A 25,856-nucleotide genomic window follows, 5' to 3' on the forward strand; every position below is an offset into this window, starting at 1 on the left:
TGTGTCTCCCTCTCTCTCTGCCCCTCCCCTGCTCACGTTCTGTCTCTCTCTTTCTCAAAAATAAATGTAAAAAAAAAAAAAAAGAAAGAAAAAAAGAAAAAAGAAAAAAGAAAAAAGAAAATGTTAAAGACTCCACCAAGAAACTATAAGAAATGATAAATGAATTCAGTCAAGTTGTAGGATACAAAATCAATATAAAGAAATCTGTTTTATTTCTGTACACTAGTAGTGAAGTAGCAGAAAGAAAAAATTAGGCAACAATTCCATCCACAATTGCACCAAGAAGTATAAAATACATAGCAATAAACTCAACCAAGGAAGTGAAAGAACTGTTCTTTGAAAACTATAAAACACTGATGAGAGATACTGAAGGTGATACAAAGAAAAAGCAAGATATTCCAGGCTCATGTGCTGGGAGAACCAATATTGTTAAAATGCCCACACTATTCAAATTAATCTAAAGATTTAACGCAATCCCTACCAAAATATCAATAGCATTTTTTACAGAGACAGAATAAGTAATACTAAAATAGAACCACAAAAGGCCCCAGTAGTCAAAGAAATCTTAAGAAGAATAAAACTGGGGGTGCCTAGGTACTTCAGTTGGTCAAGTGTCTGACTTCAGCTCAGGTCATGATCTTGTGGTTCTTGAGTTCGAGCCCCATGTTGGGCTTGGTGCTGACACCTCTGAGCCTGGAGCCTCCTTCAGATTCTGTGTTTCCCTCTCTGTCCACCTCCTACTCACAATCTGTCTCTTAAAAATTAGTAAACATTAAAAAAAATAAATTAAAAAAAAAGAAAAGAATGAAACTGGAGGTATCACAATCGCCGATTTCAAGAAATAGTACAAAGCTGTAGTAATCAAAAACCATATGTACTGGCACAAAAAGAGACACACAGATCCATGGAATAGAAGAGAAAACCCAGAAAGAAACCCACAATTATGTGGTCAATTAATCCATGGCAAAGAAGATTAAGAATATATGAGAAAAAAAGATAGTCTTTTCAACACATGGTGTTGGGAAAACTGGACAGACAGCTACATGCTAAAAAATAAAACTGGACCACTTTCTTACACCATATGCAAAAATAAACTCAAAATGGATGAAAGACCTAAATGTGAGACCTGAAACCATAAAATCCCTAGAAGAAAACACAGGCAGCAATCTTTTTGACATCAGCCGCAGAAACATTTTTCTAGCTATGTCCCCTAAAGCAAGGAAAATAAAAGCAAAATTAAACTACTGGAACTGTACCAAAATAAAATGCTAGGATCTAGCAAAAGAAACCATCAACAAAACAAAAAGCCTACTGAATGGGAGAAGATATTTGCAAACGATATATCTGATAAGGGGTTAATAGCCAAAATATATAAAGAACTTCTACAATGCAACACCCCCAAAAAACAAATAATCTAATTAAAAATGGGCAGAAGATATGAACAGACATTTCTCCAAAGAAGACTTCCAGATGGCCAACAGACACTTGAGAAGATGCTTGACATCACTCATCGTTAGGGAAATGCAAATCAAAACCACCATGGTATCACCTCACACCTATGAGAAAGGCCAAAATCAAAAACTCAAGAAAAAAACAAGTGTTGGCAAGGATGTGGAGAAAAAGGAACCCTTGTACAGTTGGTGTTAATGCAAGCTGGTGAAGCCACTTTGGGAAACAGTATGGAGGTTCCTCAAAAAATTAAAAATAGATATAACCATATGATTCAATAATTCTGCTCCTGGGTATTTGCCCAAAGGAAATAAAAACACTAATTGGAAAAGATATATGCATTGTGTTTACTGCAGCATTATCTACAATAGTCAGTGTATGGAAGCAACCCAAGTATCCATCCAGAGATGAATCAATTTCTTTACAATGGAGTATTACTCAGCCATAAAACAAAAAAACAAAAACTCTTGCCATTTTCAACAACATGGATGGATCCACATGGTATAATGTTAAATAAAAAAAGTAAGTCAGAGAAAGCCAAATACCACATGATCTCACTCATATGTGGAATTTAAGAAACCAAATAAATGAATAAATAAACAGACAAAATAAACCAAACTCTTAGATACAGAGAACAAACTGGTGGATGTCAGAAGGGAGATGGATGGGTAGGTAGATGGCCAAAATAGGTATTGGGAATTAAAGAGTACACTCACCATTATGAGCACCGAATAATGTACAGAATTGTTGAATCGTTATACTGTATGTCTGAAACTAATATAACACTGTGTGTTAACTATACCTGAATTAAAAAAAAAAAAAGCCTTAGAAAAACTGGGCATCTACTCTTGAAAAAGTCAGAAGCTGAAGTGAGTGACAAACAACTTAGAGGAAAGGGCAAGAATTATGAAGTGGCATCTGAGTTATAAGTTGAAGTATAATTAGGAATTGGCTAGATATTCCTGGGGTTCAGGAATAGAGGTATATTTAGGCAGAGAAAACATAAGAGCAAAGGGATAGGAAATGAAAAATAGTTTAGTTACTGAGCACATTTGGGAAAATAATGAAGATGAGAATAGAGCCATATACAGCAGCTAAATCACAAAAGGTCTTACATGTTTTGCTAAGGAATTCCAATGGTCTCTTATAGGTGATGTGTCAGTTAATGGAAAACTTTTATCTGGGAAATCGCAACATTACTTTGGTAAGAATATACTGAGGTACTTTGGAAGATAAAGGGCAAAAAGTAGAATCAAGATCAATAAAGCAGGTATTGTAATAGTTTACATATGAAGCCATGAGGGCTTTTAAATAATGACAATAACAGTAAAGATGCAGATTTGTAAATACATAACCCATATATCTTCACATTTTATACAAATGCTGGGCTAGTACTGGTGCTTTAGAATTGTATTTATATCTCAGTCACCTTCAAAAGTGAAGGAACTGGCACCTGGGTGGCTCAGTTGGTTGAGCACCCAACTTCTTGAGTTTTGCTCAGATCATGATCTCAAGGTTCGTGAATTCCACCTTCTGCAGAGCTCTGAGCTGACAGCAGGGAACCTGCTTACAATTCTTTCTCCCTCTCTCTGTGCCCTTCCTCTGCTCACGTGTGTGCCTATGCTCTCTCTCAAAAATAAACAATCATTTTTTTTAAAAAATGAAGGAACTGCTTTTTTATTTATCTTTTTATCCCCAGATAAAAAAAAAAGATATCCCCTATATGTTGCACAGTGCCTGGCTCCCAATAAGTACTCAATAAACACTTGTTGAAAGAATTAACAAAAAGCATGCTAGCCAGGTGATTAGTTCACTTCCAATATATCACAACCTTTATATCTTTATATAATCTCAAAGATATAATCTTTATAATCTCAAAGAGATAATCAAAGGTCTAGCCTTTGCCTGGCTAGTCAAGAATCCTTTCTCTCGCCATGATGGAGTGTCATAAAACTGAACACTTGGATAAGGAAGTAATTTCCAAACAAAAGCAGGCTATCAGATACAGGGAGCTATCAGAGAAGAAAAAAAAACAAAAAACAAAAAACAAAAACAAGCAAACAAAAAAAACTTCATGGTTTGGTACAAAGAAAGAGAATTAAAAAGGATTTCCAGAGAAACATCTTCAAGACAAAAAGAAGAATCTAGGAAGAAAACGTGCAGAGACACAAAAGGAATGACTGTTTAGGGAACACTAATTTGTTTCAAAATTCAGATTTCTAGCTAAAAAAACCCCACAAAACACTGTAAGAGAGAATATATACAGATACCAATGTTTACACTTTTGATGATCAAAATTTGATGATCGCCATATTCAATAAATTTTAATTAGATTTTAAAATATATACACATATAATTTTGTTAAAAAAAATCAAAACAAATAATGATTTGCTTTTCCTGTCTATTTCATTAAACTTCTTTCTTTTGTAAAGAAACTAAATGACAAATATGACCAATCTAGACTTGACCTTTTTGTGAGTTTTATAAGAAATACAACAAACATATTATACACACACATAAACTTTTTCTAACATGAAATGTACTTCTTTCATTTTTGTCTAAAACATATATAGCAAAATGAGATAAAATTAAGCATTCTCACATGTCAAATTCCTTACCTGATAAGCACTTCTATGAGAGACCATGCTCCTTTCATACAAGTTGGACACTGAAATAGCTCTAAGTAATATGTTGACATGGCTGGGGACTTCCAAGGAGGATGTAGGTGAAGAAGAGCAGACAATATATGAAAGTATCGGCCAGAAAATGTATCTATGTTATCCTATTGTTTAAAAATAAACAAACAAGTAAAACGCTACAGCTAAAAATTCACTTTAACTGTTCCTCTAGCCTAAAACTGTAATAACCATGACCTAACTTTCTTCCCAAATAGATGTATTTGGAAGTTATCATATTTAACTAGTTAAACACTGCAACTGAGAAAGACACACATTCTAAATATGTTTCTATACATTAGGTAATCCCAGCTATTGACACTAACTTATATGAAATGTCCACTCTACTTTTCATGATTATAGTGAGATTAAGAGTGCCCAAATGTGACCTGAGAGGAATTAAAGGTAAAAAGCTTTTCATGCAATATGCTTAGTTATCACCAACATTAGTCTGACATGTTATTAGGTTTGTTATTTCTTCAAATTGTCACTATGATGAAGAACATAATTAGAAAGCTACCTTTGAGAAGCTGTTCTTACTGGTATTCACAGTTTAAGGAATGTGTTTATTGTCTGCATATACTATGAATAAAATGATTATCACTGTACAAATGGCTTTCCTGATCATTGTTATCAGATTTTTATGTTACTTTACCGCCACAGAAAAAAATCAGATAAATTTTTCCTAAGAGAAAATTATCTTAGAGATTCTAAGAAAGTAAATTAGATCACTCAAAGTAGTACCTAGAAAATAGTTTAAAAGTACCTAGAAAATAGTTTAAAAGTAAAAAAGAAATGGGCCGCGATCTTAAGTCTTGGACTCGCTGGGATGCACCAGAGAGATCTGACACCCAGTCCTTATATAGTCTTTATGAGAAACCAACCTTGTGCCTGCAGGAGATCCACGTTCCCACCTGGACACATGTGGGAAACCTGCCTCCACAAAAGTGCTGCCTCCTAGCTCAACAATGGGATTATCTAAAAGGAAACATGAGGGAGGTAGTAGCCCTCTCTTCCCTCTGCACCTTCTTCTGCATCACCTAGCCTAAAGTTGTACCGTCCTCCACCAGAGTAGCAGAATATACTTCTCCCATCCCAAACCAGCATCTGAAGGATTGCAGAATGACTCAAGTTCCTTAGTGCATTTGTAAAACAGCTCACCCAGTGAAGACAATGAAGATTACTGACAATGCTGCTCTGCTTTTTCTAACATCCTGTACCAGGTAAATCGTGTTTTTAAATCTTATGCTATAATCAGCATAATTTCACCTCTTGAATTTGAATGAGTTCTGGGACATAACCAAGATCAGGCTGTAGACATCTAAGAGTGAAGGCCAAGGCCTGGATCCTGGTGAACTCACCAAGACAAATCACTCCTGTGAGATGCTCCTGTAGCAGCCAATCAATGCTCTCTTTTGTGCCACCAAGTCCTTGCTGTGTAATTTTGAATTCCTATAAATTCATTAAGGTCCCATTTTGTCTCCCATTGCTGTGTTAGTTCTATGGGACTAATAGTAAATTGTGAATTTTTAACAAATGTTTTGTAATAACTCCAAATACAAAATATACGAAAAAAAATGTAATATATGGCTACAGCATTTCTTATTAAAATGAGGGAGGGGCACCTAGGTGGCTTAGTTGGTTGAGCGACCGACTCTGGATGCTCAGGTCATGATCTCGCAATTCATGAGTTCAAGCCCCACACTGCCTTGCTGTTGTCAGTGCGGAGCCCACTTCATACCTTCTGTCCCTCTCTCTCCGCCCTCTCCCCCACTTGTGCTCTCTCAAAAATAAAATATTTAAAAACAAATAAATTTTAAAAATGAGGGAAAAATACTGAAAAGACAATATGTAAATACATAAAAAATGAGAATGTCCGTATTTTAACATTCTCTGAAAGATTATAAACCCCTAGGACTACTCTTACCTGCAGAATGTTCTCTAGGAGAGCATGAAGAAGGCATACAGGGGGGATATAATGTGCCTGTAATGAGGAAAGCTCTTCAATCGCCTCTTTAAAAAACTGTCCTTCTATGAGACTTTCAATTAAATTTAATACACCTCTGGGAAATTCAGCATTTTTAGCCTAAAAAAAAAAAAAAAAAGATTCAAGAACTCAAAAGAGAGAAAAATTGGGGGAGCAATTCAAATTAGTAAGGAGACTTAATTTTCCTATCTGTAAAATGAAGACAATTCCTGCCCTCATGACTTCACAGGATTGTTATGTGGTTCAAAAAGATTATTTATATGAATGTGTTTTATAACTATAAGGTACTACAAAAATATACATTATTAATTGATTTACTTATTATTCTCTGTTGCCTTAAATAATAAGAGGAAATACAACCACTAAAGGAAAACTTTAAAAGTCATTTCCAAAGTATGGCTGATAATGAGGAGACCTCAGAACTAAAACTACACATAGTTCTTTAGGTGCAAAATTATTTTTTGGTTTTCTTTAAGCTTACAAGCAAACTATATCTATTAAGATATACTAAAGAGATTAAGATGTCACCAAGCACAATCAATGTTTGCAAACAGTTACAACTGTTATTGTGTCACAGAATCACTCTGAAGATGCACAGTAATATAACTCTAAGAGTTCAATGAAATACATTCCCCTTGGTCAAAATATAACTACAATGAACTACTGTGAAAGACTACATGAAATAAATTGTAAAGCAATGAATAATATAAAGGAAATATGTACTTTGATAAATACTAAATTGAAAATTTAATATGGAAGTAGTAATCATAAAAGCTGGGAAATGTGAGAACAGGGGTATATAACTCATCCATGATGAGCACAAGGTAAGTTTTTAATTCTCATTATCAGTTTTTATTACCATATACAATTTTTTCAAAGCTTTAACAGAATATTACTTTTTTTTCATTACTGATTAGAGAACGTACATTTCACATTTGATGGCAAGCTTTGCTACAAAGACAACACATTCCTTTATATCAAAATAACTAACAATGACAAAACACAAAGTTTATTTTTTGCCCCCATCACCACCCTGCTCCAAGCCCCTTACCTCAATATTGTACACTGGTTGTTTATCTATTCTAATGCAGCTGTATCTGATAGCCTACAAAATAGCAACCATATTACCAAAATGAATAATTTTTTTTTTCAGATAGAACAATACATTATAGTGTATAAAAAAATAAAACCTTCGGTAAACTTACAGAACAGACTCAGAAGCATATTAATAGCTATAATTGATCTGGAACATTCTCTATTTTCTCTTTCTAAACTAAAATAACTTAAAAATTAAAGTCATATTCGCTTTGAAGAACTGAAGAGGTCCCCTGTCCTTAGTATTTTGATAATTAGAAATACAAATGGGAAGAACATTTTGTATAAAAGTCCAGAGAATAAAAAATATAGTCATGTTTTCTATACAATAACCATCTTCCTCCACTGTTCTAAAATATCTATAATTGTATATTGGTTTCAAAGATTAGACTGGAAAAACATTTGCAACCAACATAAAAAGAGATAATAATCTGATTATATAATGAGTTTTAGATACAATGATGTAAAATAACCTAATGGAAAACTGAAAAAGAATCTAAGTATGCAGGTGACAGAGACAGAAATACACAAATGGTAAGTGAAGGTATAAAATATGCTCAAACTTGCTATTACCAAAAGAAATACAAATTAAAACAATGATAAAGCTTTGGCTTCCACCTAGGATGTAGAAGTGAAAAGCCATAAGCCTCTGGGTAAGTGAACAGGAAAAAAAAATCTTTACTCCTGAAGAAGTACAAGAAAAGATCAGGGTCCCAGATCGTTAGCAATCTCCTACCACTGGGGGCAGGGCAAGATCACTGAGAAAGCCCTTTCCCCCAAACTCTCAAGAGCTGCCTAAAACTGAGGATGACCCAGAACAAAGGCCATTATCCAGCCGTCGTCCTCTAATATCAGGCTAGCAAGCCTTACTGCACCAAGATACAGCAGTTTATAAACAGCCAATTTATCTTTAGCGTCAGTGAGCTATAAATAGCAGAGAATTCAGCTTACTTATTAAATGTCCAAATACATTACTGTTCATAACAAAGGAATAAACTGAGAAAATTTTAAGATATGTTAAATATAATAATGAGTCATTACTATTATTATTATATTTTGGCTACACCAAAGGAGGACATGAAACTAGAGAAAATTTTAGTACGGCAAGTTCTACCTGAGCTCTATATATGTGCTTCCTTAGGTCATTTTTTATTTCAACAATATCCACATCTGTCCTGACATCTTTGGGATTTGATTCTTTGGCACCATCAGCAAAAATGGAATTCTTCATTTCTTTCTGCATACACATAAAAGTACTTTAGACAGTGTACTAAAGCAATTTCACCACAAATCTAAGTATCATAATGAACAAAAGAATACAAAAACAACTCATTCATGCAGCATTAATCTCAACAAAGACCTTTACAATCATATTTCGTAAAAATTACAGAATGAAATAGAGTTTAAAGTAGCAAACATTTTAATTTGGAGAGTTTTACCTATTCCTAATCTTTCCTGGAATCTCTCCCTCTGCCTCCTTTTTGTTGCCACGGTCACACATAATATGATTCATTATTTGTCTACTTTTATCATTTTTCTCAAGATTTTTCTGAACATAGTATGTAAACATGCTGTAGTTTACATTAATTTGTACCCTAGAAAAATTAACTCAAGAGGGATCCCATTCAAAAGACAAGCCATCTTATTAAAAATAATCTGTATTATACCAGGGAAGAGAAAGACAAAAACTAACATTTAGATTAGGAATGTATTACCCAAACTACATACATATGTAGTCTCAAGGTATTTTTCATAGGAATTTTTGGAAATTTTTTAGAAATTTTAGCTTCTTTTTTTGTAAACTTTGTTTCTTTTTCTTTTTTGTGACAGGCAAAAAAGAATACATTTTAATATCCGGGCTATTAACTCAAATTTCTTTGTGTATGCATGTAAAAATACTTTCCTTATAAACCAAAGTTAATTATAACATTAGTTATAAATACCACACCAGACCAACTGAAGACAATTTTTTTCCGTAAGATGTGCAGGTTATATTTGACACAGCAAGCAATATTAAAAATAAGATTCTATGTCTAGATTTTATTATAGAAGAAACAGAAAAAATGAACTGTTTAGCTGAGCTTACAAAGTTTTACCTCATCTCTATATATGTGCTTTCTTGAGGTACTTCTAATTTTGTTACGTTCAATGTCTTTCCTGGAATCTCTTTCATTTCCTTTTTTGCGTTTTTTCCTCAAAGTATAACTCCTTTGAACATCTTCATCCTTTTTCTTAATTTCCTTCTACAAGTATGTAGACCACAATTAAATCTCAATATGAATGATATGTGTTACAAAATCCAAACAAACTCAAGAGTCTGACTTCTTTTTGTTTTAAAATTTTTTTAACATTTATTCATTTTTTAAGAGACAGAAAGAGAGCGCAAGCAGGGGAGGGGCAGAGAGTGGAAGACACAGAATCCAAGAAGACTCCAGGCTCTGAGTTGTCAGCACAGAGCCCGGGGGTGGGGCTCAAACTCACAAACTGGCAGATCATGACCTGAGCCGAAGTCGGATGCTTAACCGACTGAGCCACCCATGGGCCCCTCAAGAGTCTGACTTCTAACACAAGTATACCATGTTAAAAACATAATAGTTTTATACAAGAGGAAATCTCATCCATTGTTAAAGTGGGTATACATTAGTAAAACGTTTTAGAAAACAGTTGGGCATTACCTACTACAGTTAAATATGCAGTCCTTACCACACAGCAAATCCACTCCATGGAATATATCCTAAGCTAGAGAAACTCCTGAACACATGTGCCAAGAGTCATGTAAGAAAATGTTCACACTGTTCATGGCACAACCGTTCATAGCTGCAAATACAAACCAAACACACACTAAGAAAATGAAACCCAAAAATTTACTTATATGAATGAATAAAATGGATAAAAGATAAAGTTGTGAGGGGTGCCTGGGTGGGTCACCTGGTTGAGCGTCTGACTCTTTCATATTGGCTCAGGTTGTGATCTCACAGTGGTGGGATTGAGCCCCACATTGGGCTTCGGGCTCCTCACTGAGTATGGAGCCTCCTTGGGATTCTCTGTCTCTTTCTGCCCCTTCCCCACTTGCATGTGCTTTCTCTCAAAAAAAAACACTTAAAAAATTTCTTAAAAAAAAAAAAGAGTTGTGAATCAATTAAACATTATATGCACCACAAAAAAAAAAGTCACAGAAGACTATCAATACCATAAATTATAAATACATAGCTGGCAAAAGTGTAATGAAAAACAAGAAAATAACACAAATGCCAAGATAGAGGTCATCTGTGGGTATGAGGGAGAAAAAGAGGACACAGTTTAGAAATGACACACAGCAGGATCTTACAAAACTGGTAATGCTCTTATTTCTTAACCTAGCTGATGCATAGATAGCAGTCACTTTTGCAAACTTTTAAAATTGTATACAAATGCCTTATAAACATTTTTATAATGTAATTACGAAGAAGCAATTTTATGAATATCATTACATTTGGTAAATTTAGAAAAGAGTTGTAAAATATAAATTATTTTTCATTTAGAAGATCTTACCTGACTTCCATACGTGCACCTTCCTAAGGCATCTCTCATTTTAACAAATTTCAAATCTTTATTAGAATCTCTGAATTTTTCTTTTTTGTGATGGCCAGTCAAAAGAGAACTAATGTTAACATCTTCATCATGATTTTGCTTTTCTTTCTATGTGTATGTAAGAATACTTTAGTTAAGACTGTGGATGCAATATAGCCTCAACCAATGCAAGTCACAATAGAAACACCTACTCAGGAAGGCAGGTTTTCTGTAACATACATATGAGATTAACTATGGCAAAGAGCCTTGTGAATTGTATTACGTCTTAGTTATATTTGGATGAAGCGGAGAAATACACATTTTTAGTTCATGAAAGATTTATACTGTGTTGACATATACATTTCATATAGGTACTTTTATTAACTTAGTCTTTCTTGGAATCTTTCTTCCCCTCTCCGCACCATTTATCATATGACCAGTCAAAACACTATTAGGTTATTTATCTCCATTATTTTATTTTTCCAAATATTTGTAAAAATAATTTTAGACTATAGATCAAATAGAAACTTGCCATTATTAGGCATATCAAATAAAAACACCTCAAAAAAATCTTTTTATAGAACATAGGTTTAATAATAAACAGAGTAAGAAGTATTAAAACCATATTGTTTATATTCATTTTACAACGTTATATTATACAAGCATTCTAAATTACATATATTCATTATATTAGTTACGGGCATATAAGGATTCAACAATTCTATACATTACACAGTGCTCATCATGGTAAGTGTACTCTTTAACAAAGTTCACCTATTTCACCCATCCTGTCACCCACCTCCCCTCTGATAATCACCAGTTCTCTATATTTAAGAGTCTGCTTTTTGTACAAAGAAACTTATTTTTAAAAATAGAAATTTCTACCTGAATTTTAAATCCAATATAAATTGATGTCTTTTTCTTAATTTCCCTATCTTTCACAAAATCTCCATTTGATTTTTTGCATGTTAAATAAAAACTAAGTTTATTTTAGTAACTCCATTTTAAATTCCTTTCTGTATGTCAAAATTTTTATAGTGTGGTTTATAATGCATTTTTCACAGACTGACTCAAAAAGTCTCTTATTAAGACCATGTACATGTAGTCATAGAAAGCAGTCTTATAAATCACATAAATACCAATTATACTTTGAAAAAGCCAGAAAAAATTGCATTAATATTTTAATCTGTTGTAAAGTTTTATCTAATCTCTCCATATATAATTTAAGGCACTGTTCATTTTATGAAGTTCCAAATACTACTTCAAATGCTCTTTGTAAAATTTCTGATGCAGTAAAAGATGCAGTGAAAACAAAATTTTTAATTTCTTTCTTGTCACATTTAAAAACATTTTAGTTTAGGTTAAGTAATAATAATAACTAGGTATAGAACTTGGTACATCAACTAAAGAGTCTGTTTTATAAAACACAATATGAAACTGAGCATACTTAAACATTAGCTATTCTAGGATAAAACTAAGAAAACCTTTTTTTGGTTGCTATTTGAAAAATATTACATGAGAGCCACATACATGCTTCTTTAAGGTACATTTCATTGCTCCAAGTTCAAAGTACTTCCTGTTTGTTTTCCTTAATCAAAACAGAATTCATTTGTATCATTAAAAAAATTTTGTTCTGGGGGCACCTGGGTGGCTCATTCGGTTAAGTGTCCAACTTTGGCTCGGGTCATGATTTCACGGTTTGTGAGTTCATGCCCCGTGTTGGGCTCTGCCCTGACAGCTCAGAGCCTGGAGCCTGCTTCGGACCCTGTGTCTCCCTCTCTCTCCCTGCCTCTCCCCCATTCTCTCTCTCTCTCTCAAATAAACATTAAAAATATTTAAAAAAAAAAAATTTTGTTCTGTATGCAGCAAAATACTAGACTTCAGATCATGAATTATGAATACACATATTGCTGACAGATAAGAGTCCTTTATAAGAAACACATCCATATTAAAAATACAGGGGAATTTTAAGTAATTCTCATGTGCTGAGAACACACTACATACTAGGAACTGTGTGTTTCTATATGCATATATGCATTATTTCAATAAGAGTCTGAAGAGACATAGGGCAGTATCTTGGTAAGCTCAAATCACACATAATAAAACATAGAGCTGGGTTCAAATACTAGCTCTGATTCCAAAATTTGTGTTATTTCTACATTGCTATATTGCATCTCAAACAATTACATAAGAACCAGAAATATACATTTTTGGCCCATAAAGTTTTACCTGGGTTCTATGCATGGTCTCGTTTAAGGCACCTTTCATTTCAAGAAATCCCCTATCCTTCCAGAAATCTTTGTTTTTTTCCTGATTGCTATGTTTATTCCAAACAGAATTGGTCTGGGAATCTTCATCATTCTGAATTTCTCTCTGTACGTATATATAAATGGTTCAGACAATCAGTTAAGTATAATTTCAACATTATGTACTTTTTTATGTTAACCAAATGTATCTATAATTGCAAAATCCTTTAGTTAATAGGTAAAATGCATTCTCCTATATCAGAAGTTATTACCAACAAATTCTTTCCAGAAAAAAAAAAAAAACTTCAAAACAAAGGTCCTAATAAAGTGATTTCTGTGTATCTCCAAAAAATGTAATGCTTTGTTGGTCTAGCAACAATTAATCTTTTTTATGAATAATCATGAACAGAAATATTTTATCTCATTTCTGACCAAGTTAAAGGTATAATATAGATAGAAAAGTTTCAGATTATAGATTACATGCCAGATAATTTTTCAACTTTTTACTGGTAAGACTTCTCATCTGAAAGTCTACTACATACAAAGAGGAAAAGAGGCTTAATAGATGAATTCACAGCTCCTATTTTACTTGAACAGAGATAAACAATCATTTTTACCTAGCTCTATCTCAAATATTTAAAATTTCTCTTGCCAAGAAATCCAAACTGAATTCATAAACCACCTACCAATAATGTTAAAGACATTTGCATATGTACCTATACATACAATTCTAAAAGTTTAGTAGGGTAAAGAGAAGGAAGCAAAGATGAGTTCCTAACAGATCCCACAATGCCCTTACAGAAGAGTATTCAGAGATTAACTACCTTTACACTGAGACTAAAGAATCACTGTCCTCTTAAAAAACAATTAACGATAGAAATTGAAATGGGTAAGGCCTATGGTATCATCTTCGGTTCCCTTTCACTTGTACTGGGATTCCTGTGTACACAGACGGTCCTTTAAGCAGGCTGCAATCTTCCAATCAGAGAAGAATTCCTGGGAGTACCTGACGGACATCTTTCAGTTATTCAGGAAGGTAAAAACAAAAACTATGAAAAAGGAATACCTTTCTTCCTTCCTATTCCTGGCATGAAAGAAAGAAGTAACTCTGAATGTACAAGCACACCTTGAAGTGGGATAAAAGTAAATATCTGGCTTTAAATTTTACCTGGTTGACAATGGGAGGATAAATCCTCAAGCCCAGATCATCAAAAAATGTCTAAAATACAGAATGAATTAATCCCACATGGATTCCAGTAAAACAAAATATTCAACAGAACATTCCATTATCATTAACAACTAGCAAGAACATACTGTTTTCTAATCCTGAATATATTTACTTCTGTATCTGTTTCAGATGTTATACACTGATATGTGAATTAAGATTTATAATGCAAGTACTCTACATAAATTAAACAATTAAAAATCATAACCTGATAAACCATGGCATATACAAGATTTTTAAAATAATCTATATTTTTATAGAGCTAAACAAATGATCAATGTATAATTTTCTCCAAACCACCAATACTCTAATTGGCTACTTTAATGAAATATATAGGAATTATTTTATTTATCTGTACATATTCATTTCTTAATTCTTTTTATAAATATTCCTTTAGTGCCAACTATGTACTAGGCATTGTGTTAAGTGTTTGTCTCCTATATGACCTAGGCAAAAAGGGTTATGTCTAGTCTCTTTTATATAGTATAATGCTATGTTCCAGATAGATGACCCAAAGCCTACTTATTCAGTAAATTATTCTATTATCTAGGAGGAGAGCAGCATAGTGTGCAGTAACAGTTGGCCTGACTTCTGATTCAGTATTTGATGGGGTGTACTGTTTGGCACTTAGGTATGGATAGGCTCTGGTCTTCAAGTCTTATTATTTGATTCAGCCATGGCATTTACCACACAACGTGAATGACTTCATGAGAAGAGATGAAGAATCAGAGAGGTCAAGTAGAGAAAGAGTGCTCTACATGGTTCTTAACTAGTATTTATACTCTGATTCTTAAATGATGTCTCAAGATCTTATGATTGACTACTGGTTCTAGTACTGTTTACAGAATTAAGTATTTTTAATACCCAGAAAGACACCAGGTGAATATCAAGGAAATCTATTAATACCCAAAATGAGTAAAGGAAAGGGAGTTCAAGAAAAGTCTTTTTACTGAGTGCTTGACTCTAAATTTTTGGTCTGACACATGCCAGTTGTAGGAGCATGGAAAAATAATTTAACATGACTCTACCTCATTTCACCAACTATAAAATGAGGCTATAATACATAGACACAGGAACATGAGGTTTAAAATAAGATTAAGGGTATACAGGGGTGCCTGGCTGGCTCAGTCAGAAGGGCATCTGACTCTCGATATTGGGATCATGAGTTAGAGCCCATGCTGTATGGAGACTACAGGAAGGAAAGAAGGGAGGGAAGGAGGAATGAATAATGCTTAGCACAGAGCCTGGCACATAATAATCATTCAATAAATATTAGTCCAGAGTAACATTTTTAATAGTTTTCACAACAATCAAAATGAGAAAGTATGAACTTTGATGCACAAAAAAAGAAATTCAGTCTCAGGTTAAATTACTTTCCTACCGTCAGAACACTAATAAACTATACATCTGGGTCACAAATTAGTTGATCTGCCACAAAAAGTGTATGTTTTTTCTATTGTTCCTGTTATATTTCTCTAAGACTTTGTGTGGTTCACTTTTTACTTTCTTTCTTAGGCTGATAGTCAAAAGAAGTTTTAAGTATTCCTAAATATCTTCTCTTTTTTCGTGAGGCCTTCTTTGGGCCAAACAATTGAGATACATTAGTCACCTGTTTCTCTAAATACCTATCCCTTGTACTTAAATTTGCCAACGTACAATACACACTATACACTAAATGTAATTAACAGTTTCCATGTACTGTTTTCACCACTAACTAAATAGTAAGCACCTGAAGTCTGACACATGGTCTTATTTATTTTCCCTACTCCTCAGCACAGTGCCTGGTACATCAAAATTCTTCAATAAGGATCTATAAGCCTGAACTAAATAAACAGATCCCTGATTCTGTTACTCAGTAGTTTTCCAAATAAGTATAAGTAGGTTAAACAAAACGTTTTTTTTAAAAAAAAAAAAAAAAAACAACAATTGGTTGTTACTTTCAACTCAGTCATTTTACATGGCTACTCTCAGAGGACACTTCAGAATCCAACTAATGAGGAATGTGATATGCTATATGACAAAGTGGTAGAAGAAGATACTACAATGAAGGTAACTGTTTTCTGATCATAAGTGATCACAAAATGCATTCCTTATTTGGAATAAATGGCTATGAACTCCCAGCTGCCTAATCTAGAACTTATAAAACAATATATTCTAAAAATAAATCTAAGTTATATATTATTTGCTACTGTTACTTGGTATACTATTGCTGCCTTGTAATATTTCAACAACTGAATCTGAATGCTGTCATATTACTGCAGTAAAATAAGACTAAGACTATGGATAAAGCATATTAAATTTTACACTTTATTCATTTCTTTCCATAGAAAAAAATTTATATACTTTTACAAAACTAGTTAAGAATGGCTTTCACTCTATTAACAGTAAAGGCTACCATTAAACTATTCAGATAGGTAGATCAGATAGGATGCTTCTGGCTGCAAGTAATAGAAAACCAATTCAAAGTAATATAAATAACATGGTCGTGTTTTACAGCACAGAATGGTAATGTGGTCCAGGGCCAAGACAGGTTTTAGTGTCTGATCTAGTAACTCAAGTATCTCCGTAAGGATCCACATTGTTTGTATATTTTGCTATCTACAAGGCTGGTTTATTCCTAAGGTTACCTCTCCTCATGGTCAAAAATTGGCTGCTAGTAATAATTTAGGTTACATTATTCCATGTTCACATTTAGCAGGAGCCAGGATACCAGTGGTGGTCTTTTCAGAAGAATGAAGAAACTTCCCAGAAACTCTTACATACCACTCTTCATGTCTCATGGATCAAAACTGGCTCACATGCCCATTCCAAGAACCATCATTATCAAGGACGATGAGATCATCCATAGTGCAGGCAGATCCATCCCTTGAACTAAGGTCAAATTTCCAATCTACATTGCTGCTACTCAGTAGGGAAAGGTAATTATAGAGTAATATATTACATCTACTCTTGGAAGACTCAGAGATATTTCATAATTTCTCTGTTTACCTAATAAAACTGAGAACTCATGTGCCAAGCTTTATACAAGATGACTTGGATATAATCATGGAAAAGTCAGACATCATCTTGATGACATGGTTCTTCTGGTTTAGATGGGGAAAACAGACATTAACCAAATAATCAGCCAGCTGATTAATTACAAATGTGGCAAGAACTATAAAGCAAAATAATGCTATGAGAACAATTATAGGTGAACCTATTTTAGCAAAGGGTAAGGGAGGCTTCCTTGAAGAGGCATCATTCTAACTGCAACTTGAATGATGAACAGACAGAAGGCACGCAGGCACAGGGAGTGAGAGAATACCGGGGAAGGCTTTTTCAGGCAGAAAGCAGTTTTGTTATTGTATAGTTGAGTGCAGAAAAAGTAGAGCAGGACATGCCTTAAAGGCAGGACTGACAAGGATTCTGTGGGGGAACTTTTAAGCCATTGTTACAAGTTTAGGACTTTATCCTAAAGGCAATGGGAAGCCACTGGAGGGTTAAACAGGACAGTGACAGAATTAGAGTTGTTTTAGAGCATTTTGGCTGCTCCTTCTGAAGGAAGAAGAATGGACTAGGAAAAGGTTAAGAGTAATCAGTAGATTAGCAAGAGTTAAAAGGTAGAGTAAAAAGATGAATAATTAAGAGTCTATTCCAGGAGGGCAGGGGAAAGAGGATGAACTCAATATGATGTTAATATAGGAAGAGGGGCGCCTGGGTGGCTCAGTCGGTTAAGCGGCTGACTTCGGCTCAGGTCATGATCTCGCGGTCCGGGAGTTCGAGCTCCGCATCGGGCTCTGTGCTGACCGCTCAGAGCCTGGAGCCTGTTTCAGATTCTGTGTCTCCCTCTCGCTGACCCTCCCCTGTTCATGCTCTGTCTCTCTCTGTCTCAAAAATAAATAAAACGTTAAAAAAAAAAAATTAAAAAAAAAAACATAGGAAGAAAAAAGCACAGTGATTCAAGTGGTATTTGAGATAATAAAATCAATAGGATTTGGTGATTGACAAGATGTGGGGAATCAGGGAAAGGAAGGTTTCAAGGGTGATTCCCAGGTCTCTAATATAAATTATTAGGTAAAAGGTTATAGCACTTACTGAGATGTTAACATGTAAGGAGCCAGTTTTTCCTAGAAGATCAAAGTGTAGTTTTTAGACACACTGAAGCTTCTCTTTTACCTTGAGTGACCCTTCTTAAAAATTCTTATCTCCAGACAATTCCTTCTAGGACTGTTCCAATTCAAACAACTTAAAAAGTGGTATTTGCGCAAAGTGGGAAGAGGGAGGCAGAGGAATAGGACAGAACAGTATTTCTAAATCCTTAGAAATAGCTTCCTCCTTTCCCACGGGAAAATTACAAATTCTTACATGATACTACATGATACTGCTACTTTATTTATACTGACATTAAAATGCTAAAATTGTTTTGTAGTAAACATCACTAAAGCACTGAAAACTAAGAGACTCAATAACACAAATTTAACAAGCAAGGTTCTTTCACATTTATCAGAAATATTCTCAAATATTTAAAAAACTGAGAGCTATAGCCTTTAAGAATATGTCATTTTAATTATAGCCGACCCTTGAACAATGTGGAGATTAGGGGCAAGAACACCTCCTGCCAAAGTTTAAACTCCACATATAACTTTTAGCCCCCCAAAGACTTAATAGCCTCTGTTGACCAGACACTGTACCAATATGTAGCTGAGTAACATATTATTTTATATTTTGTATGTATTATGTACTATATTCTTGTAACAAAGCTAAAGAAAAAAAATGTTAAAATCAAAAATAAAATACACTTATAGTACTCAACTTACTGAAAAATCTGTTTATAAAGTGGATCTGTGCAGTTCAAGGGTCAAATGTATTTCTAATCATTGTATTTTTAAAATTCAAAACATAATTTAATTTTTAACATATTTCACAGTATCAATATTTTATAAAATAAACACTCAAAAATGTTTACCATTTATTTTGCTTACCTCTAAAAGAAAATCCCCTAGATACTGAATTGGATAAAATGGAGCTTTAAAGTTGTCTTTTTCTTGCTCAGCCTTGATTCTTGCATTACTGGCAATCACATGAGTTATTTCACTTGGTGAGCTTTTTGGTAAAATAACATTTGCTTTTCCAGCCTCCAGAACTCTAAATAAAAATGTAAATAGTATAGAAAGTATTTTTTTAAAGTATATTCAGTCACATCATCTAAATCAATTACTTCCTTAGAGTAGGAGTAGAACTTTCTGAAAGAATTAAGTGCCCCTGGGCTATGTGAGTGTCATGGAGAATAAGTACTATAGTGATTTCTTAAATTATAAGTTGTTCAAAGATGTTGAAGAAATCATGATATTCTTTTTGCTTATCCATTTCTTGATATGGGAAATATTTTTAAGAATCAAGAATACTGACTTTATTCCCTAAGGAAAAGTCACCTCCGTAAGTCCAAAGAATAATGAAAGAAGTTTAGGGATGTAGCTACCTCAGAAGGCAACATACCTCCAAGGAAATCATTCTAAACCACTAAAAAAAAAACTACACTTGCCAGCATTCTTTTAAAAAATTAGTTTTTGATTAACTTTTAACATCCCCAAAGTTTCATGAAAGTTCTACTTGTGCCTAGGATATAGAAAGCCACAAGAGAACACTGTTATTATCTAACAATAAGAAAAAGCCAAATAATCTACAGAACCTTTAACCTTTCACGAACTATCAGAGAACTGAGGTAACAAGCCAACCAAGAAACTTAAATTTCCTTAAGAGTGATAATAATAAGCCCCTTTATGAAGAGAACGGACAGTCAAAACTATTTCATTTTGCCAGGGTGCTAGAGAGAAGTAGCTGCCATAAAAGTAGTAAGAATCAGATAAAATTCTAACAAATTTAAGAGTCAAGTGCAAGTACCATGACAATTTATAATATTTGGGAGTAAGTGACTCAAGCAAAGTCTGCAGTCACTTGCGAGCTCTTTGCCATAGGCCTCTATTAAGCATTTATGAAAAAGAATTAGGGCAGATACCAATGGGAGTCCCTACTCGTAGCACTGGTGGGTCAGTGGGGATTGGCTGCCATCAAGAGATAGACCTAAAACTAGGTCCACTTCCCTGGATTCTTCTCTCATATGAGGTAACATCTTAAGTCATGTGGTTAAGGTAAGAAGTCCTATACTTTCAGAACCCAGGAAAAGATGCACAGCTTCTGTTGGGAGAGTGTAAGTAAAACCCATGCGCCTTTGGGAAAGGAACAGGAAAATCTCCTGCTGCACAACCCAAAAAATAATTCACTATTTCTAGATAGGAAACAGAAACAGAAACAAAAGCCATTTGTCCCTGCAGAAGGGACAGAAAAAATGCCAGCCAAACCTAGGTTCCTGCATCAATAGAAAGCAAAGATCTAATACTGGGACATAGGCTAGAAATTCTCTGTTGTCAAAACCCTAACAACACATACAAGGCAGAATTTCTCTGCCATGAGGGACTGAGACACAAATATTAACAAAGTCCCAACCTCAGACACCAAGAACACAAAGAATGCTTAAAACTGAAGCATATCCAGGGGTGCCTGGGTGGCTCAGTCGATTAAGTGTCTGACTCTTGATTTCAGCTCAGATCTTGATCTTGACGTCATGAGTTCAAGCCCCACATTGGGCTCCAAGCTGGGCATGGAGCCTACTTTAAAAAAAAAAAAAAAAAAAAAAAAAGAAAGAAAAAGACTGAAGTCTTTCTAGCAGAACCAAAAACACATCCACTCTTACCCCCAACCAGCTAGATATTAGTAACAAGCAAGACAGGGAGACAATGATGACAGAGTCCTTCTGTGACCTAGCAAACGCAGGGACTATTGAAAGCTGAAAGTGAGAGACATTGATTAAAACCCCTTCAGCAACCCAGGTCCCATGCCAAGGACAAAGAAACTGTATTCCATATATGGCTGGAGTAATCAGAAAGGATGCATTGAAGTAACTATAGCATTAAAAAAACCCAGTGCCTGCTCAACAACTGACAAGATTAACTACCCATACTAACTACTTTACAGAAAAAGTAAGCCCATTGTTGGATAGAAGTATTTACCTCAGCCCCTATTGTACTGTGATATCTAAACATGCAATAAAAAAGACATACACAAAAAGCAAGAAAAACAAACCACTGTCAAGAGACAAAGCAATATAAAGCATAGAAAGATGATTCACTTGTTGAAATTACCAGAAAGTGACTTTAAAATAACTATGACTGTGGGGCGTCTGGGTGGCTCAGTGGGTTAATAAGCCTCTGACTTCGGTTCAGGTCATGATCTCACGGTTCATGAGTTTGAGCCCCACGTCCGGCTCTGTGCTGACAGCTTGGAGCCTGGAGCCTGCTTCAGATTCTGTGTTTCCCTCTCTCCCTGCGCCTCCCATGCTCACGTTCTACGTCTCTCTCTCAAAAATAAATAAAAGTTAAAAAAAAAAAACAACAACACTAAAATAACTATGACTGAAATGTTATACAATGGATAAAGTGATCAAATTGCATTAAGAGATTAGGAACTGTGCATAGAGTACATTAAAAATGGTAGAGGGGAACCTGGGTGGCTCAGTTGGTTAAGCAATTGACTCTTGATGTCAGCTCAGGTCATGATCTCATGGTTTCTGAGATCCAGCCCAGGACCAGGCTCTGTGCTGACAGTGCGGGGCTTGCCTGGGCTTCTCTCTCTTCCTCTCTCTCTGCCCCTCCCCTATTCTCTCTCTCTCAAAACAAACAAACAAACAAACAAACAAAGAAAACAAAATAGTTTAAAAATGACCCATGATCCCAAGATCATGGAATCAAGGTTTCCCTCGATATCTGCACTGGGTGTGAAGCCTGTTTAGGATTCTCCCTCCTGCTCTTTCTGGCAGTTCCCCACTTGTGCAGGTGTATGCACATGCTCTCTCTCAAAAAAAAAAAAAAAAAAAAAAAAAAAAAAAACTGATAGAAATAAAAGTTACTGTCAAAACAATAATCTTTTTGACAGGCTAATGAATAGATTGCAAACAAATGAAAAAGTAATGAACTTGATGATAGGTCAATAGAAATTATCCAACTGAAAACACAAAAATGGGAAAAAAGTTAAAAACAAAACAGAACATGCATAAACTGTGGAAATGAATTAAATGGTCTTAAACAAAGGTAACAGAGTGCAAGAAAAAGAACCCAACAGAAGAATTTAAAACTTGGTGGCTGAGAATTTTCCGTAGTTAATAAAAGATAAAAAAAACTACATGTCCAAGAAGCTCAGAGAACCCCATGCAAATGACATAAATAATTAGAAAATAATACACACACACCCACACACACACAAAAATTGCCAAAAAACAAAGGTAATATATTTTTAAATTTTAATTTCCAATTGTTCATCACTAGAATATAAAAACACCATTGATTTTTTACAGTGACTTATTATCCTGTCATCTTGCTAAATTCACTAATTAGTTCTAACAGCTTTTCTGGGTAAATTATTTATTATATGACCATACCTTTTAGAAATAAAGACATTTTTATTTCTTTATATCTGACTCCATTCCTCTTATTCTCTTTGTCTTACCATATTGCCTAGTACCTGTAGCAAAATACTGAAAATAAATGGTCAGAGTGAGCATCCATTTCTTCATTCCTATTTAGGGAGGGAAAAAAATCCATGATATGTAATTTATATATTTTTACAGTTGTCAGTTTTGCACATTGAAGACACAAAATTTTTAAAATATCTGAAGAATCTGCAATTATTAAAAATGGATAATACACTATGATGAAGTACAGTTTATCTCAGGAATACAAATTTGGTTTAACATTTAAATTGGTCAGGGGAGGAGTTAAGATGGTGGTATACTAGGCAGACCCTGGAAGTCTCATCCCCGGAACACAGCTACATCAACATCAAATCATTTTGAACACCTAGGAAATCAATCTGCGGATTAAGTGAAGATTCTGTATATCAAGGAGATTCGAATGTGGCAGGTATGCGGTGCGGAGAGGGGAACGGGGAGAGAGAAAAGCCACAATCCTGCAGAAGGTGGGAGGCCTTTTCAGAGAGGAGAGAGAGTAGGTTGTTGGGTTTGCGCAAGAAAAGCACTCCTCCAAAACCACTGATGGGAGAATCATGAGGAACTGACTATCCCAAGTTTCTGCAACAGTGGAGCTGAAATTCTCAGTTTCTGGAAGTTTGTGCCATTCGCTGGAGTAGATCTGGGTGGGCAGCAAGTGCTTCTGGGGAGAAAGACGGGAAGACTGGGAATGGACAGCATGATGGGGGGAATCCCCTGGGTCACAATGGGAGAGAAAGTTCCCCTTCCTGGAGTACATTTGGAAGACTGTATATTGCCTCTACAAGGACAAAAGACCTGGCTGGCACCTTTAAGCAACCTTCCTATGACAGAGACATAAGTGTGCACAGAAGGTGGTTAAAGTGCTCACAGCTTTTTGCTGTGCTTCTCTCTAACCTCCAAGGGACTGCCCAGCCAAGGGACTACTTTCTGCAACAGAATGGCACCAGGCACATCACTGCAAGGAGGAGCGAGTCCATGCCCTGATGCGTCCTTTAAGATTTGGAGTTTTGGGGTGCCCGGGTGGCTCAGTTAAGCATCCGACTTCGTCTCAGATTGTGATCTCACAGTCCGTGAGTTTAAGCCCCATGTTGGGCTCTGTGCTGACAGCTCAGAGCCTGGATCCTGCTCCAGACTCTGTGACTCCCCCTCTCTCTCTGCCCCTTCTGAGCCCATGCTCTCTCTTTCTCAAAAATAATAAATATTAAAAAATTTGTTTAATTTAAAAAAGTAAGAAGATTTGCAATTTTGAATCTCAGTTCTGTGCCAAAGATGAAACATAGGAGAGCTAGATGCTGGGCATGTCCACGGCCCAGGCATAGACGGGTTGAGGGCAGGGATCTGATGGAAGCCTGGGATACAGAAGGGGAGAATGTACACTTGTGAGGGCTTCCTGAACAGCAGCAGGTGCAAGCTTTCCTTCCCAGGGACCAGAGAGCAGGTGAAGCCATCTTTTCCCACCCACCAGCATGGTCAGACTTCAGCAAGCAACATAGTGCTGCCAGTAGAGGCTGGAGCCACATACATCAAAACTCACTTTTCTGTGCCCTATAGGGAAATCTTTACAAGAGCCGGTCTGATTGTTAGACAGCGCAGCTGGCCTCTCCCCCAGAGGACCAATAAAGGACCCCCACATGCACCAAGTCTAGTGATCATAGAGTGCTCCAAAGCGTCAGCTTCAATTCTGGTGGAAATAAGATCAGGCTCTTTTTCTTTCTTTTCTTTTTGAATCAGGATTATAATTTCTTTGTTCATTTGTTTTTTGTTTGTTTCTTTCCTTTTCTCGTTTTTTTGGATTTTTTTTTTTTTTTTTTTGCTTTCTTTTTCTGTGGAATCTGTTTTTTTTTTTTTTTTGGTCCATTTTGTTTGTCCGTTTTTGTTGTTGTTATTGTTATTCTTTTTCCTGCTCTAGTTTTTGTAGAAGACTTTTCTTTCCTTTTTTTAATCAGGCTTATTATAACAAATGAACCAAAGCACACCTTGTTAATGGTCCAAACACTCCCCACTACAAGCAAAGAGGAACTCTGCAAAGGACTGACCTGGAGAAAAGAACAGCCAAATCACAATAGCAGAGTGCACAGGGCATATACCAGAAACACTTCTTAAAGCACCAGGCCCTGGACAGTGTATATCCCCCTTCTTAATATAGCATTGCACTCAGGAGCAGAAAACAAAACAAGTTTTTATATAACATGTAAAAGACAGAAACCTAGACAAAACGTTAAGACAGAAGAATTCTATTCCCAAGAAAGATCAGGAAGAAACTAAAACCAGGGATTTGCCTAAAACAGATATAAGTGATATACCTGAACAAGAATTTAGAACAATAGTGATAAGAACATCAGCTAGTTGAAAAAAATCATAGAAGACTCCAGAGAAACCCTTGCAGTAGAGATAGAAGACCTAAAAACTACTCAGGCTGAAATAAAAATGCTATAACTGAGATGCAAATCCTACTGGATATAATTACAATGAGAATGGAAGATGCAGAGAATCAGATAGGTAAACAGAAGATAAAATTATGGAAAAGAACCAAGCTAAAAAGGAGAGGTCAAGAAATAAGTGACTCTCTAAAATGCAGTAAGATCCGTATCATAGGAGTCCCAGAAGAAGAGCTGGAAAAAGGGATAGAAAGTTTATTTGACCAAATTATAGCTTAGAACTTCCATAATCTGGGGAAGAAAACAGGCATTATTCAAGTATAAGAGGCAAAGAGAACTCCCCTTGAAATCAACAAAAACAGGTCAACACCAAAACATACATTATAGTGAAACTTAGAAAATAAAAAGATAAAAGAGAGAACTCTGAAAGTAGCTAGGGACAAAAGGTCCTTAACAGACAAAGGTAGACACACATAAGGTGAGCAGCAGACCTATCCACAGAAGCTTGTCAAACCAGAAGGGAGCAGCATGATACACATAACATGCTAAAGGGGAAAAATATGCAGCCAAAAGAATACTTTATCCAGCAACGATATCATTGAGAATAGAAGGAGAGATAAAGAGTTTCTAAGACAAGCAAAAACTAAAGTTCTTGAACACTAAACCAGCTCTGCAAGGATTATTAAAGGGGAGCCTTGGAGCGGGAAAGAGAC

At 35.2% G+C, this 25,856-nt stretch overlaps 1 protein-coding gene across 3 annotated transcripts in view; it reads right to left on the reverse strand.

The window, feature by feature from the left end:
• SLF1 (SMC5-SMC6 complex localization factor 1) overlaps positions 1–25,856 on the reverse strand; it is an 83,019-nt gene that overhangs the window by 38,461 nt on the left and 18,702 nt on the right. For 2 of the 3 annotated variants that reach the window (XM_019428783.2, XM_019428782.2), the window contains exons 5-12: positions 19,188–19,350; positions 12,985–13,128; positions 10,738–10,884; positions 9,303–9,449; positions 8,321–8,443; positions 7,163–7,216; positions 6,052–6,210; positions 4,068–4,231 (exon numbers count right to left, since the gene is read on the reverse strand). In XM_019428783.2, the coding sequence (XP_019284328.1) occupies positions 4,068–4,231; positions 6,052–6,210; positions 7,163–7,216; positions 8,321–8,443; positions 9,303–9,449; positions 10,738–10,884; positions 12,985–13,128; positions 19,188–19,350 (1,101 nt within the window). The remainder of the gene's footprint in view (positions 1–4,067; positions 4,232–6,051; positions 6,211–7,162; positions 7,217–8,320; positions 8,444–9,302; positions 9,450–10,737; positions 10,885–12,984; positions 13,129–19,187; positions 19,351–25,856) is intronic. The other variant, XM_019428784.2, reaches the window with a different exon arrangement.

Source organism: Panthera pardus, unplaced genomic scaffold (assembly GCF_024362965.1).
Source record: "Panthera pardus isolate Hobbes unplaced genomic scaffold, ASM2436296v1 HiC_scaffold_2, whole genome shotgun sequence".
NCBI lineage: Eukaryota > Metazoa > Chordata > Mammalia > Carnivora > Felidae > Panthera > Panthera pardus.